At 41.9% G+C, this 17,081-nt stretch overlaps 1 protein-coding gene and 1 long non-coding RNA gene across 4 annotated transcripts in view; one reads left to right on the top strand and one right to left on the bottom strand.

Annotated features, from left to right (window-relative positions):
* Positions 1-673: 673 nt before the first annotated feature.
* LOC145862635 (uncharacterized) lies at positions 674-9,485 on the top strand. The gene is made up of 2 exons (XR_014382185.1): positions 674-758; positions 860-9,485. It is a non-coding gene; the product is annotated as an uncharacterized LOC145862635 (long non-coding RNA).
* A 1,262-nt stretch (positions 9,486-10,747) lies between these two features.
* Positions 10,748-17,081, bottom strand: part of LOC106583269 (nck-associated protein 5-like) — a 131,386-nt gene continuing 125,052 nt past the window's right edge. For all 3 annotated transcript variants that reach the window (XM_014167227.3, XM_082967571.1, XM_014167228.3), the window contains one exon: positions 10,748-13,723. In XM_014167227.3, coding sequence (XP_014022702.1) covers positions 13,478-13,723 — 246 coding nt within the window. In that variant the 3' untranslated portion in view covers positions 10,748-13,477. The remainder of the gene's footprint in view (positions 13,724-17,081) is intronic.

Here is a 17,081-nt window from a genome sequence, read left to right as displayed (position 1 = left end):
GTTTGATCCACTGCCAGTTCCTTAGTTGGCAAGGTAACAGAGGGTTCGTATCTACTGTAAATTAGTGCTTCAAAGTCCCTGTGATAAGGTTAGTGATAAACTGAAGTCCAAACTGAACAGAACTACACTCTGTTCTACGATTGTCTTAAATATATTTAATGGTCTCGTTGCAAAAGCTAAATTGTCGCAAGGGAACTTTTATTTATTTATTTTATTTCACCTTTATTTAACCCGGGTAGCAAAGATTATAGCAAACACCACTGAAACGGAATTGGTGCTCGCTAGCTTTGCAAATTCAGCTATTTTTGGAAGCTAGCCAATATGAAACAAATGATTAAAATGACAAAAGGTTGCAGCATATGTTGTGTAAATGGTGAACTCATACAGCTGTCAACTCTTGTCACTGCAATCCGTTTCACATTTGCTAGCTACCTTTTAGATCGAAGCCCATATAGAATGATAGAAGATAAGATGGTAGAAGCCCATCTCCTACTGTAAATAACCTGCACACTGTGTGTGTGTGTGTGTGTGTGTGTGTGTGTGTGTGTGTGTGTGTGTGTGTGTGTGTGTGTGTGTGTGTGTGTGTGTGTGTGTGTGTGTGTGTGTGTGTGTGTGTGTGTGTGTGTGTGTGTGTGTGTGTGTGTGTGTGTGTGTGTGTGTGTGTGTGGTGTGTGTGTGTGTGTGTGTGGCCAGCCAGGTAGAAAAATGGCAGAAAAAAGACGGACATCAGAGTATTTTTCAGTATACCAAAACGCAAAGTAAGAACCCTAGTAACCTAATATCTCAAAGACTAGTTGATAAAATGTTCATAAGAAAGAAGTGAAATACTAATGGAAATGTTTCACAATGATGTCATTAGGCAGAGCAGGCAACAGATGGCACACAGACAGCAGAGTTGGGGACAGATATGCAGGGACAGACTGGCAGAGACAGGGAGTCTCAGGTAAGTTTTTTGAGTCTTTGTTTGGCAACATTATGAAAGGTTCTCAATTTTTTTGACTAGTAAAATAGGAACATAATTGGAAAATGCCATGGATACCCCCACTCTCAACTTAAACTGGTGACTGAACTAAGATTTGTTAAAGGCAATGGTATTGCTGTTGTGATTAGTTGTGTAGTTTTGGGTACTGGTAGTTAGGAGTACGGCAAACACCTTATTTCTTTGGTTCCTCAATATACATTTACCATATTACAACGTAGGCTATGTGTTACAGCATTACTTTTGGTGTCCCCCTCAGGAATTGCTCTTGAGAAAATTTAATGTAATTGTCCCCTCCAAAGTTGATATCAGATTTTCGCCCCTGATCACACCATCCATACAGCACCGCAGACCACATTTTCGGATCAAACATAAATTGGCTCTTATACTGGACCTCCCACCCCCAACTACCGTCAACCAATCATGTCAATGCGGAGCTATACTGAGCCCTCTGCATTGTTACAAAATTTGAGAGGCGCACGGTGATGCAGTAAGGAGCTTGATTTGGCCTCTGCATGCCTCCACCGACTTCGCATTGCACCCTCCATAAGAAGCCTCAGACGACATTTTCAGCTCAAGCATAACACAAATGCAAACGTCTAGCAAGTCAAAGGTTGCGAGTTCGAATGTCATCACGGACAACTTTAGAATTTAACTAATTAGCAACTTTTCAACTACTTACTACTTTTTAGTTACATTGCAACTACTTAGCATGTTAGCTAACCCTTCCCCTAACCTTAACCCTTTTAGCTAACACTTCCCTAACCTAACTCCTAAACTTAACCCTAAATAAAAGTCCCAACATTCAACCTTTCTTCAATTGTCCATTTCACTGTCAGTGTTTCTTTTCTTTCCTTGTTGTTTTTTTGACCGGTATCTGACGGGTCTCTTCACAGGTTGCCCCGGTAACTTTTGGTGACTGTAGACCTAAGGGTTTTTGGTGTGGTTGGAGGATCACCAGTGTGGTTTGCTTCCAACTCTGGCTCTGGGGTAGCAGATGGCAGACATTCCACTAGAACATCAGACTCGCCTTGTGGGGTTTCCATTGTGTGGTGTTTGTCCTCAGGAGTAGCTTGGAGGTGTCTCCGGTTTCTCCTGAACTCGCCACGCTCAGTATCCACAATGTATGATCTGGCCTGTTCAGCTTGACCTTTCACTGTTGCTTTGTCTTGGTCGAGCTTCACGAGCACGGAGTCACCCAGCTGTAACGGTGGCAGGGGTCTGGCTCCATGACGCCTGTTTTAGTAGGTCCTGTAGGATGCTTTTGCCTCAGTGTCTTGCTTGGCAACCTTCTTCAAGTCTGGTCACATAGGTTATAGGTTCTTCGCTAGGTTTGGACGCGTTGTCCGTAACTGACGACCCATGAGTAGCTGTGCTGGGCTACAGCCTGTAGCCACAATCGGTGTCACTATGTGTCGCCACCACACAAAGTCAAGCATGTTCTCTGCACTTTGTAAGGCCCTGGTGACCCTCGTGGATCTTGCTGAGAATCTCGCTTCTCAGGTCCTTTGGAATCATGATTCTCTCTCTGTGCAGTAGCCCATCTGATTCACTTAGGAACCCTTGCTCGCTAAAGTAGGTCTTGATTGTCTCAGGAACTGTTTTGATGTGCTTCGGCCATCCATGCCTTGTGTACTTCAGTGCTGTCTGTATTTCCTCATCTTCACTGTTTGCTTGCGCAATCTGGTGAAGCTTCAAAGGCTGCGACCTCTTCTTCCAGGTCTGAGATCTCACGGCGGACCGACGGGTGTCTTGAGATTGTGTCGGCAATGAGCAGCGTTTTGCCTGGTGTATATTTAGCTTTGGGGCTGAACCTCATCATTCTGATAAGCAATCGCTGGCAGCGCAGAGGGACCTCATCTAGGTTTTTGTAGTTAAACAACGCCACCAACGGTTGTGGTCTATTAGCAGTTTGAAAGACTCCAGGCCGCAGAGGTAACGTGAGAACTTCTCACAAGCCCAAACTGATGCCAAGCACTACAGCTCTATCTGGGCATGTCTTCTCTCAGCAGGAGAAAGGGTATGCGAGCAGAAGGCTACGGGCAGCATTTTCCATTCATACTCTTGTAACAGTACTCCTTCAATGCCATAACTACAGGCAACGTTCTGTGGTTTTCCCAGTTCATCAATATTTCAATATTTCTTAGTGTTTTAGAATGAGTTGCTTATTAGCAGTGCTTGACTTAAACTGAAATAGGTACCGATACTCAATTTGGGTTCTGGTACTGTTTATATTTAGGTGCAGGAGCTCCACAAAACTGTTGAGCTAATATTCTATAAGAGGAACAGGAGCTCAAGCAGTAGAATATTTGAGGTGCCGGTACTCCGCTCCGGTGAGTCCCTGCCCAAGTCAAGCACTGCTTATTAGGCTATAAATCGATGTCCCCCATCTCTGATTCTCCGCTGGGTGCGCAGTATCAAGTGTGCCTATAGGCTACTTAGTGTGGTCTCAATCAAATGAGCCATAGCCTATAGGCTACAAAGTGCGTGCTCGGAGAAGCACAGAGCAAAGTTATATTTGGCAATTTGTATTTGTATTTATTATGGATCCACATTAACTGCTGTCAAGATAGTGTGTGTATAGTGCGTATGTTATCATGTGTGTGTATGCATGTGTCTGTGCCTATGTTTGTTGCTTCACAGTCCCCGCTGTTCCATAAAGTGTATTTGTATCTGTTTTTTAAATCTGATTCTACTGCTTGCATCAGTTACCTGATGTGGAATAGAGTTCCATGTAGTCATGGGTCTATGTAGTACTGTGCACATCCCATAGTCTGTTCTGGACTTGGGGACTTTGAAGAGACCTCTGATGGCATGTCTTGTGGGGTATGCATGGGTGTCTGAGCTGTGTGCTAGTCATTTAAACAGACAGCTTGGTGCTTTCAACATGTCAATGCCTCTCACAAATACAAGTAGTGATGAAGTCAAACTCTCCTCCACATTGAGCCAGGAGATATTGACATTATTAATGTTTGCTCTCCGCCCTGCCCTGTTCTGAGCCAATTGCAATTTTCCTAAGTCCCTCTTTGTGGCACCTGACCACACGACTGAACAGTAGTCCAGGTGTGACAAAACTAGAGCCTGTAGGACCTGCCTTGTTGATAGTGCTGTTAAAAAGGTAGAGCAGCGCTTTATTATGGACAGATTTCTCCCCATCTTAGCTACTGTTGTATCAATATGTTTTGACCATGACAGTTTACAATCAAGGGTTATTCCAAGCAGTTTAGTCACCTCAATTTGATCAATTTCCACATTATTTATTACAAGATTTAGTTGAGGCTTAGGGTTTAGTGAATGATTTGTCCCAAATACAATGCTTTTAGTTTTTGAAATATTTAGGAAACGTATTCCTAGCCAACCATTCTGAAACTAACTGCAGCTCTTTGTTAAGTGTTGCAGTCATTTCAGTCGCTGTAGTAGCTGATGTGTATAGTGCTGAGTCATCCGCATACATGCTTTACTCAAAGCCAGTGGCATGTCGTTAGTAAAAATTGAAAAAATTAAGAGGCCTAGACAGCTGCCCTGGGGAATTCCTGATTCTATCTGGATTGTGTTGGAGAGGCTTCCATTAAAGAACGCCCTCTGTGTTTTGTTAGACAGGTAACTCTTTATCCACAATATAGCAGGGGGTGTAAAGTCATAACACATACAATACCAGTCAAAAGTTTGGACACACCTACTCATTCCAGGGTTTTTCTTTATTTTTATTATTTTCTACATTGTAGAATAATAGTGAAGACATCAAAACTATGAAATAACACATATGGAATAATGTAGTAACCAAAAAAGTCTGAAGTCTAACAAAACAGCCCCCACAATCTTTTTATCATCAATTTCTCTCAGCTAATCATCAGTCATTTGTATAAGTGCTGTGCTTGTTGATTGTCTTTCCCTATAAGCATGCTGAGAAACTGTTGTCAACTTGTTTACTGTAAAATAGCATTTTATCTAGTCAAAGACAATTTTTTCCAAAACTTTACTAAGGGTTGGTAACAGGCTGATTGGTTGGTTATTTGAGCCAGTAAAGGGGGCTTTACTATTCTTAGGTAGTGGAATGAATGACTTTTGCTTCCCTCCAGGCCTGAGGGCACATACTTTCCAGTAGGCTTCAACTGAAGACATGGCAAATTGGAGTGGAATTATCATCTGCTATTATCCTCAGTAATTTTCCATCCAAGTTGTCAGACCCCAGTGGCTTGTCATTGTTGATAGACAATAATACTTTTTTCACCTCGCCTCACACTCACTTTACGGAATTCAAAATTGGATATACTTGGATGTGTATGACCTCTTATACACTATATTAGGCCCAGCCTTTGGAACTTTGGTTTTCCTAGATATAGCTACTATATTGTGATCGCTACATCCGATGGATCTGGATAGTGCTTTCAAGCACATTTCTGTAGCATTAGTAAAGATGTGATCAATACATGTTGAATATTTCACTCCTGTGCTGTTTAACTACCCTGGTAGGTTGGCTGATAACCTGAACCAGGTTGCAGGCACTGGTTACAGTTTGAAATTTTTTCTTGAGTGGGCAGCTTGATGAAAGCCAGTCAATATTTAAATCACCCAGAAAACATACTTCTGTTGATATCACATACATTATCAAGCATTTCACATGTTATCCAGATACTGACTGTTAGCACTTGGTGGTCTATAGCAGCTTCCCACAGTGCAGGGTGAGATGCACACAGTTGACTTCCTACTAGGGCACGCCGCCTCAGTGCTAACAGCATAAATCTGGTTCATAGGCACATGATTGCTGCATACAATAGCTGTAGGATCAGCAGAGGCATTCAGGGCAGTTAGAGGGACATACATTAGGTTACTTACATTGTGTCTACCAATGCCCCTGGTATAATGTACATTTGCTAAAGCATTATGATGACTCAGCGACACAATGGTAGAGATTAACTGAGCTGTGCTTGGGTCATTGATAAGTCATTGTTTCAACGCAGCCTTATAATGCTGTGAAAGGATCCAGGAACCCAAATGATTTGGGTGGATGCCATCTTCCTTATAAAACGTGTTTCCAAAAGGTATAGAAATTGTCAACAAAAGTTACACACATTTAGCTGCAATAATCATGTAGCCAGTTGTGAAGAGAAAGAATCCTGCTAAAGCGTTCAATGCCATGATTCAGAGAGGGCACAGGGCCAGATATGACGGGTCTTTTATTAGTGTCTAGCAGAGAGTCAATCAGCTCTTTGAAATCCAGTTTCAACTGTTCAGAGCTGCCCTTGATAATGTCATTAAAACCCACATAGACTACAATAGAATCAATGTCCATGTCCTATCGCAGTACATTAGGGAGCAGCTTAGTAATGTCATTTACTCGAGCCCCGGGATAGGACATTGTTTTTGCACCAGGAACAGTCACATTTCTTACCATGGAGCTGCCCAAAATCACAGCAGGCGAGAAGGACGGGGAAATCCGCCCACTCCCACACTTCACAGGATGGTGCAGGTCTCCGACAGATGGAGAAGCCCCGCTTGATACAGAGCAGGGAGGGAAGGTTGCCGACGTAGACTTCAAAATCATAGGGGAAGGAGTACGAGTAGGCACAGCGGCCGCAGACACAGGTACACGCAGCGACAAAGGTGCAGGAAGATCAGGCTCCAGGGCGGCGAAACTATTAGTTGTTTGTATCCGCTCCGGGCCTCTCGTTGGGAGTGTAGACTGCTTTGCGGGAGGCCGCTGCCTTTGGCTTCCACTGTCTACGTAGGCTGGCAACCTGCGTGATCAAGGAAGCCACCTCAAGCCTTTAATCCTCGGCAAGCAAACAATTGCCGCATTGGAACTCTGTGTGATCCAGTTTGTCCTGAAACAAAGCGTAGTAGATACAGCTTCTACAGCGCTGGAACACAGTGGTCTGGTTTGTCCTGAAACAAAGCGTAGTAGATACAGCTCCTACAGCGCTGGAACACAGTGGTCTGGTTTGTCCTGAAACAAAGCGTAGTAGATACAGCTCCTACAGCGCTGGAACACAGTGGTCTGGTTTGTCCTGAAACAAAGCGTAGTAGATACAGCTCCTACAGCGCTGGAACCGTTCATTTACTTCTCCAGACAGAGGGCTCCATTGGAAAACTAATCTAGGAATAACTTTGTTAGCTTGATGGCAAAAGTTAGCTGCTTAGATAGGCTAGCAGCTCTTTCTTTGCAGATTTGAACCTGTCAGTTAAGCGGGATTCCGGGACAAGAAATAGCAGTCCTAGCTTTTAAAAGCTAACCGCGTCGCAGAATCCATACAAAAACAAGTTCGGTATTTATGTTTAACAAAGATTGCTTATATTTTAGTTAAAATAACAAACCAAGTGTTTCCAGCATACAGTGTTCAGTTGCAGTTCAGGATGAGTCAAAGGTTTCTTCCCAAAATAATTTGTGATTAGGCCTTGCGTGCGGACTAGCCTATAGCCTGGGTTCTGTTCACTGTGAGAAGGAGAGCGAAGATAAGAAGGAACTGAGTTTAACTTTGGGAGCTGGCTACTACTATAATTGATTTGATTAAAAACAATATGTTTCTTGCCCATTATGTAATTATCAGTTATTGACTTCACGTTGTGGTGCTGAAACTTGAAGCAGCAGCTGCGGCACAATCAATCAGAAATGGACAGCTCATATCAATCATCTTCATTTTAATTAGACTTTACTAACAACAAGATGACTTTGTGTTGGAGCCTATTTCTACTATTTAAGAAATAAGAGGTTGGCCTACCTGTTTGACAGACAAAATTAGGCTATTAGCTACTATAGCCATGGATTTGTCGGTCGATTCCTCCACCCACCATGCACTCTTTAAAAAGCCTACATCTGTCAGTGAAGGGCTGTTTAAACCAAGACTGGAATTGAGGGGGTATGAGAAGGCCTACCTTTAATTAACAGAAAATGGCAAAAAGCACAGGCCTACCCCTTGTTATTTCAAGATTTTGAAGAAAATAAAACTAACAGTGCTTTGGTCCACGATGCTTTATGCTAGAAACAAGCTGTAAAACATCCAGGAAAGACGTGACTCCGATGACATGCAGAGGCTGAGCTACAACCTTCTATAGCCAAAGGAGACAAAAAATAGACTTTGCTCGGGAAGTAATCTAATTATGTCACTATCAATTGATTAAGCTATTCACTTTCTGTACAATAGATGTTTAAACCCAGACAGCTTTTAGGGAAGCACCTTCTATTGTTGGGTTAAACCACAGAAGAAGAGTAGCCAGCAGTTAAAGCTTAAATTTTTCTGCAATCGGTAGGCCTACTCTGCCTGGGGTAGAAAGTTAGGCCTAACTTTTGAAAGTTCCATGCTCAGATTCCTAATGACATCTCAGATTAAATGATTTGCGAACAGGGAGTTTCGTTGCAGTCAAGACACACTGATTTGGCATTGGAGAAATATGATAAGATGAACACATAGGCCTAATTTGTGATATTAAAAAAGATTCTGCTAATATGTAAAATTGCATGAAATGTTTCTCTGACCTGCAAATATGCTACGATGATAGATTCATGCAACATTTTTACTATAAAGGAGATCTTTCCACCCTTACTCTTGTCCACGGTGATCTGCGAACCCACAATCTTCTGGCCCGTAGCCTTGTGCGCTATCAAAATTCCTGCGTTACCATGTAATGCTTACAGGAACAGTTTCTAAAACTGCATATCTAAGGTTCTGATCTGTCCAAGAAGTGAGGGTAAACGGTAGACATGTCTACTATCCCCTTTGTTTTAAGTATTATTTTGGGCATAGTCGAGGGTCACTTGTTTTTTCAAGCATTTGGGTCAAATATATTATGTTGAAGGGAGGGCCATCCATTTTCATTTCAGAGAGGTCCGATTTTGTCCATGTAACCCTTATTATAAATAACATTCACTCCCTTAGCTTCATGTCCACATCCCAGTTTAAACCTAAATTGGGTTGCAAAGCTACCAGTAATTTACCAGATGTATCAAATATTCTGTAATTTTGGTAATAAATAACATTTTATTTGTATTATTAATTACTTTTAATTTTGGTATTCTATGTCAATCTATGATAAATTATTCAAGTATAAATTACCAAAATTATGTGTCCATTATTGTCCATGAGTGTCTGGTGGATAGACCATATGGTTCAAGAGAAAATAGCTTAATTAATGAAAAAAAGCATCTAATCAACAATGGCATTCTTTTCTATTAACTCTGCAACTATTCCAACGATTGACTTTTTTCACAATTGCCACTAGTTCGGAGCTAAAACATTTACAACAAAGATATTGACAGTCTAATAAATAACCGTGTAAAAAAAGTATATCAAGGACCTTTCATTCTGAAACTCTCATTAAAACACCACTGGTATTCACCAAGTTGATGGTTTGTATTTAGGATAATGTAAAATCATCTTATTTGATTATTTAATATATTTTACATGGGATAAGGCCACACATTAGACACCTGTGATAATCTGAAGTACCCAAAAAGACCACTAGATGTCATCTGATAAAATACAATTAAAAAAAAAAAAAAAAAAAAAAATGGTAGTAGTTTACTGGTAAAATTTCCAGTAATATACCCTCCCTCTGAAAGAAACCATAGCTTCATGTCTACACCCGGTTCAACACGAACCCTAGCCTTAACACAACCCTAGCTTCATGTCTACACCTGGTTCAACACGAACCCTAGCCTTATAACACAACCCTAGCTTCATGTCTACACCCGGTTCACCACGAACCCTAGCCTTATAACACAACCCTAGCTTCATGTCTACACCTGGTTCAACACGAACCCTAGCCTTAACACAACCCTAGCTTCATGTCTACACCCGGTTCACCACGAACCCTAGCCTTACCACAACCCTAGCTTCATGTCTACACCCGGTTCAACATGAACCCTAGCCTTAACACAACCCTAGCTTCATGTCTACACCCGGTTCAACACGAACCCTAGCCTTAACACAACCCTAGCTTCATGTCTACACCCGGTTCAACACGAACCCTAGCCTTAACACAACCCTAGCTTCATGTCAACACCCGGTTCAACACGAACCCTAGACTTATAACACAACCCTAGCTTCATGTCTACACCCGGTTCAACACGAACCCTAGCCTTATAACACAACCCTAGCTTCATGTCTACACCCGGTTCACCACGAACCCTAGCCTTATAACACAACCCTAGCTTCATGTCCACAACCTGGTTTAACCTGAACTCTAGCCTTATAACACAACCCTAGCTTCATGTCCACAACCTGGTTTAACCTGAACTCTAGCCTTATAACACAACCCTAGCTTCATGTCCACAACCTGGTTTAACCTGAACTCTAGCCTTATAACACAACCCTAGCTTCATGTCCAAAACCTGGTTTAACCTGAACTCTAGCCTCAACCCTAATTTGGCATAACCCTAACTCTAATCCAGAGTATTGCATTTGCAGAGTACTGAAACAGCAAGAGAGTCTTATTTGTTTCAAAATCATAGCGTGCTCTGATGTTTCATGGATATTGCGAGCTTTTAGAAAGAGGCGTTCAATCAAGAGGCTTGAATGAATAAATTAAGAATGGCAAGCGAGCTCAGAGAGATTTTTATTTGTTGGGTTCTTGCATTTGTTTAGAGCCATAAATGAACATAATCATCATCATTTTGTTTTTGTTTTTACAACCTTGATAAAATAGATTACGGTTTATGGCTTTATTTGAGTGGTATATACATGGTATATACATAACAACTTGAAATACTATTTACAAAATCAGAGTAATAAAATGAGAATACCCCAGGAAAGAGAACACCAAACACAGACCTCTCATGGGAAATAACTTTAATTAAATAAGAAGAGTATAGTACAAAAATAATGGGTATCAGAATAAAAACGTCTATAACAACAATGTCAACGACATCAACAATAACAAAAAGTTAATTGATTATGATTTGCCCTCAAAAATAAATAAATAAATACAACAAATAGATAGAGCTGCAACAATCTCTTTGAATGAAGTGAGATAAATGATGAGTCCATAAAGCAAACATATTAAGTAAAGATTTCACCTCAACGCCTCGCCATCCTGGTCAGCATTGCCATAGTTAAGGTGTATGGTGTTGCTAAGACCCATGTTTGACTGACAGAGTGAGTCCATAAAGGCTTCCCTGCAGATAGATGACGTGTGTTACCATGGTGTTAACATGTAGCTAACTATGGATCTCCCAGTTACTTCCAATGGAATCTGGTGGAATGAAAAATGCTACCATCTGAAGTACTGTAGTTGGTTAGTTATTATTTAGTTGTATATGGTTTGGCTGCAACGTAGAACACAGTACTCCAAGACAAAATGATTGTGTGTTAAATATGTCCCATGGAAACATTTTTATTATGAGATGATTGTAAAAGAGAATGGGCTTCATGTCACACTCTTGTTTTCATTTCAAAAATGTAAACTCGAGAAAAGTCAAATCCATGTCAGTTTGAAAAGATCACATGCTTCTGAAAGCGCAGAGTTTGGAAGCACAAGGCTGTCTTATCCCTGAAGAAGTTTGTGGGGAGTTATGAAGCGGATGGAACTACTTATGAGGACATAAACAAGGACATGGGCTGGGAGGGAGGAGTCCATGTCCTTCTTAGTGTCTCTTGGTGCTGTTCTGAAGTGGGCGTTTAAACAAGGGGTGCATTCCAAATGGAACCACATTTCCTATATAGCGCTACTTTTAACCAGAGTAGTGCACTTTAGGAAATACATTTAAATACAGCACTTTTCCATTAGGATAACCTCTGATTCTTACGAATTCTAAATGTGTTTAGAAACAATACTCTTCCTCCTGCAACAAATATCTGTAAGCCTACCAAAACACTTGTGTGTACATCATGGTGTAGCATCTGCAGTGGTGATCGAACAACGATCCATGTCTTTAACATTCCTATAGCACAGACATTTTGCTTTAATTGTACAACGTAAATTGATTGAATGCGTGTCTGTCTGTGCCTGTTAAAGGCAAATATTGGCCCATATTGCAGAAGTAAGCAACTACTCTATGTTCAGTGGGGCTGGATCCTTACTTCTTCACAAGGAAGGCCTACATCTTTTTGCTTTAGTGGAGCGTTTTAGACAAAGTAGAGTTATCGGTTCAATCGTTTCTGGCAGGATAAATATGGAACCTGTGCCAAACGAGATTTTTGGCAGGGTGCGTTATAGAGCAGTGGACTAAACAGCCTTTTAAAGGCATTGTCCCCAGACATTCACATAGACTGTGCATGTCAGGTTAAGCACAAATTACCTTTAAAAAGTCTGTTAAAGTACGCTGTTCTTTAACGCGTCTTGAATTGAATCCTTGCTCATGTATGCCAACTCAGTTTATAGTATATAAAAGGTGGATGGATCGTATTACTTATTTACTCTTTCAGCTTGTCAAACTATTTTGAGTATTAAATAGCAGCTCAGTTTAGAACTTCATTGTTAATGGCGCAGTCACAGGCTGCCTATATAATGCTGTTATAATGGCATTATTCCTGACAAATGTTTCACTACGTAAAACAGTCTGATAATGGATCAAACACATGTAAAACATTTGACTTTTGGTTGAGATTCTTCGCATTTCATTGTCCATAACACATACACTACTAGGTAATCTCTGGTAATAAGTGTAATATAATGGCTGTTGTCATGATCTGCCACTATCTGTTACGTCACACGTGTTACAGTAGGTTGTGAAACAGTACACTATATGGCAGCTTCAGAGAAAGTGTGAACTTGTTTTCTCCTGTCAGAAGCTCATTGACATGGTAATAGCTAGTGTGGAGACCATGCATTAAGTCTCACTCACATCCTTTCATTCATACCCACACTTTTTTTATTTCACTTAAAATTACATGATATATAACATGTAACAAAGCACAACAGTTAAAAAAAGAACATAACTGAAAACAGGGAAGTCTATTATAGTCAATCCCCACATTGCGACACATTTAGTGGGCAGTAAAATGTGGTTGTTTTCTGGCATTAATGGCTGCCCAGTTTTCCACGACTGAAACATGTCCACATCCAGGACAGACTTGAAAAACCCGATACCAGCCACTTCTTGGGGCTGACCTCAGGAGCCCGGTTCAATTATTTAACAACAATTCTTCAGATTATCCAGACCATGGTGATCGTGTGGCTGTCTCGAACGAGGTGTTATTTTCCCATGCGTCTCGTCGGTGTGTGTGTGTGTGTACATTTGAGTTGAGCTGGTCTGTCGTCAGATGCTTGTTGCTTGGAGAACAACAGTGCCCAATTCTCAGTCTAGTTCCACAAATGATGTGTGCATGAACATCAGTCAACCTGAGGGTGAGTTTTCCAGCAGTACTAACCAAATCTCAGCAAAGTAGACAGGGTCAGCAGAGAGAGCGGTATGTGTGGAAGAGGGAAGGAGGTACTTCAACTTGGTCTGCCTTATGGGCTGGGCCACCATTACAAGGAGGGATGGACGTGCATCATTAGCCGTGGTTTAAAGGGTGTTGGTTGGTCCATCTCTCCCTCTGCTCCCCTATCTGTCCCTGGGTCCTAGCCCTGGCTGCCACAGGAGGACAGGCTGTCGTAGAGGGAGTCACTGAGGGATTCAGGCGTCTCTCTCAGGGACAGGAGGTCCTCTGGTCTCTCCTTCACCAGCTCCAGCCCTCCGTCCTTCCCTACCTCCGAGGTGCTGGGCGTCCGCCCCTTACCCCGCCGGCTGAGCCCTGTCTGGAGTGGCAGGGGGAGGCTGCCTGGGTCAGTGGCCAGGGGGCGCTGGGGGGCACACTGTTTCAAACTCTTGGGGGAGAGGAAAGGTGGGCACATGAAGAAGGGGGAGGGTGGAGGGGAACAGAGGAGGATATGGATGGTAGGGAGGGACAGGGGGGCAGAATGATGCTATAGTTAGTTATTTTAGGACGACGTGAGATTTAACAGGTTCTAGGGCAACATGTGCATCGTTGCATTTATATCTGTGACTTCAAGAAATGCTTTTGTCATGTGAAGGAAAATGTTATGTTTGTGCTTTCCTAATAACCAACTCGACTGGGTTCATGCAAGTGATTGATTGATAATGCAATTTTGCAGTATGCCCAGAACATTGTTTTGAGGACTGAAAGGGGTGTCTCAGTTTCAAGGTCTCAGCTTGGAGAGAAGAAGCCTCGTATTGGGGTATTGGTTGGTCACATACATGATGCAAATATTAATGAATAATAAATTATGAATGATAAATAAGCTAAATCATGCAAATATAACTTGTCTGTGTAAGCAGTATAAGAGAACTAACGGGACTGCCCCAGGGGAGCTTCTGACAGACGTGCACTACTTGGTGCATTAAGTTTGTTGGAACCTCTCCAGATTTCTGATAATAAAGAATGATTCATTTTATATTGACTTCAGGTGTCCCTGGTGGTAATTTCCGCGACAGTCAGTATCCATGCTTCCATTCAACCATTTTTATGCGAGTAAAGTACCTGTTGAATAAAAAAAAAACTCACAACAGGCCTAATGGAAACAGACGTTGTTGGTAAACTTTCCTAAATGTCAACAAAACTATACTGAACAAAATATAAATGCAACATGCATCAATTCCAACCATTTTTTCTGAGTTACAGTTCATATAAGGAAATCAGTCAACTCCTCAGTTTCATCAGCTGTCCGGGTGGCTGGTCTCATGTGGGAGTCCATGGTTACACGTGGTCTGCGGTTTTGAGGCCGATTGGACGTAATGCTAAATTCTCTTATACAACGTTGGAGGCGGCTTACGGTAGATAAATTAACATTAAATTCTCTGGCAACCGCTCTGGTGGACATTCCTGCAGTCAACATGCCAATTGCATGCTCCCTCAAAACTTGAGACATCTGTGGCATTGTGTTGTGTGACAAAACTACACATTTTAGAGTGGCCTTTTATTGTTCCCAGCACAAGGTGCATGTGTGTAATGATCATGCTGTTAAATCAGCTTCTTGATATGCCACACCTGTCAGGTGGATGGATTATCTTGGCAAAGGAGAAATTCTCAGTAACAGGGATGTAAACAAATTTGTGCACAAAATTTGAGAGAAATAAGCTTTGAACATATGGAACATTTCTAGGATATTTTATTTCAGCTCATGAAACATGGGACCTACACTTTACATGTTGCATTGAAATTTTTGTTCAGTATAAATACATTTGACATGGGTGGATAATTTTTTTGTCTGTGAAATAGATAATGTGACAAAATGGTAGTGAAAACAGATTTTTTGGGATAGAATATTGTTGATTTTGCAATTGTTGATATAACAACCATCATATCGGGGGTCATTTGCAGTCATGCAATGCTTTTTTGTGTGTTCCTCTCACTACGACATGGAAAAGCATGCACAGTTTATTAGGCTACCGATGAAATAAGTTCTGCTGAATATCACAGGGTGGTGAATGTGCACGGTGATAAGTTTGATGTTCCTTTCCAATAAATAGCGAAGGCTTTAACCCTTTACACTCGTGAGAATTGGCCTATATGGATAGGGCTACATTGAAATGTTTCTTATAGAAGAAATACGAAATGCATAACCATGTTAGCAATTGAAAGGGACAGTTTGGAGATAATGGGAAAATTATTAGATCAAAAGGTACGAATACAGCAGTTCACTTGACAAGACTGAATCCAAACATTACACAATTGATTTTATATTAATTTTACATTTACTGTACTTTGCCCCATTTGTTTATAAATACTCTGGATACATTCAGTAGCATGATAAGACTATTCCTGGAAAATGTGGGTAGGTCCAACATAAGACAAAAAATGACAAGGGTTTGAGTGAGAGGTCTAACTGTTGTCTCCAAGTGGCCCCACCTCTCCAAACTGTGTACAGTTTCTAAGTCATTTCAATGCACTTTAATGACTCAAAGAAGTCTTCAACTATAAGGTACTTTTTGTTTTTGTTTTTAGCTCTCCTAGTGGTGCCGTTAAGGATCTAGAGCAAGCACACTTGTAGTTGTTTCATTTTGAAGACAACCCTGTATCCCCGCCATCACACAATTACTGTTGTTGTTTACGCAATCCAAAAACAGTCCATTATAAATAGCAATCTGGGTCAGATGAGCATGATTTGAAAGGTTGTTCTATTTCCAACATGACTAAGTAAGTTATAAAACATGATCTTACAGTGTTAGGCTTCAAAAGAGCTCCATTTTTATGGAATGGTCTGCCTACCAATGTGAGAGACGCAGACTCAGTCTCAACCTTTAAGTCTTTACTGAAGACTTATCTCTTCAGTAGGTCCTATGATTAAGTATAGTCTGGCCCAGGAGTGTGAAGGTGAACGGAAAGGCTGGAGCAACGAACCGCCCTTGCTGTCTCTGCCTTGCCGGTTCCCCTCTTTCCACTGGGATTCTCTGCCTCTAACCCTTTTACAGAGGCTGAGTCACTGGCCTACTGGTGTTCTTCCATGCCGTCCATGGGAGGGGTGCGTCACTTGAGTGGGTTGAGTCACTGACGTGGTCTTCCTGTCTGGGTTGGCGCCCCCCCCCCTTGGGTTGTGCCATGGCGGAGATCGTTGTGGGCTATACTCGGCCTTGTCTTAGGACGGTAAGTTGGTGGTTGGAGACATCCCTCTAGTGGTGTGGGGGCTGTGCTTTGGCAAAGTGGGTGGGGTTATATCCTGCCTGTTTGGCCCTGTCCGGGGGTATCATCGGATGGGGCCACAGTGTCTTCTGATCCCTCCTGTCTCAGCCTCCAGTATTTATGCTGCAGTAGTTTATGTGTCGGGGGGCTAGGGTCAGTCTGTTACATCTGGAGTATTTCTCTTGTCTTATCCGGTGTCCTGTGTGTATTTAAATATGCTCTCTCTAATTCTCTCTTTCTCTCTTTCTGTCTTTCTCTCGGAGGACCTGAGCCCTAGGACCATGCCTCAGGACTACCTGGTATGATGACTCCTTGCTGTCCCCAGTCCACCTGGCCGTGCTGCTGCTCCAGTTTCAACTGTTCTGCCTGCGGCTATGGAACCCTGACCTGTTCACCGGACGTGCTTGTTGCACCCTCGACAACTACTATGATTATTATTATTTGACCATGCTGGTCATTTATGAACATTTTAACATTTTAACATTTTGACCATGTTCTGTTATAATATCCACCCTGCACAGCCAGAAGAGGACTGGCCACCCCTC

The sequence above is a fragment of the Salmo salar genome, chromosome 22 (assembly GCF_965601325.2).
Source record: "Salmo salar chromosome 22, fSalSal1, whole genome shotgun sequence".
Lineage (NCBI taxonomy): Eukaryota > Metazoa > Chordata > Actinopteri > Salmoniformes > Salmonidae > Salmo > Salmo salar.
This window is presented reverse-complemented; position numbering and strand designations above follow the sequence as displayed.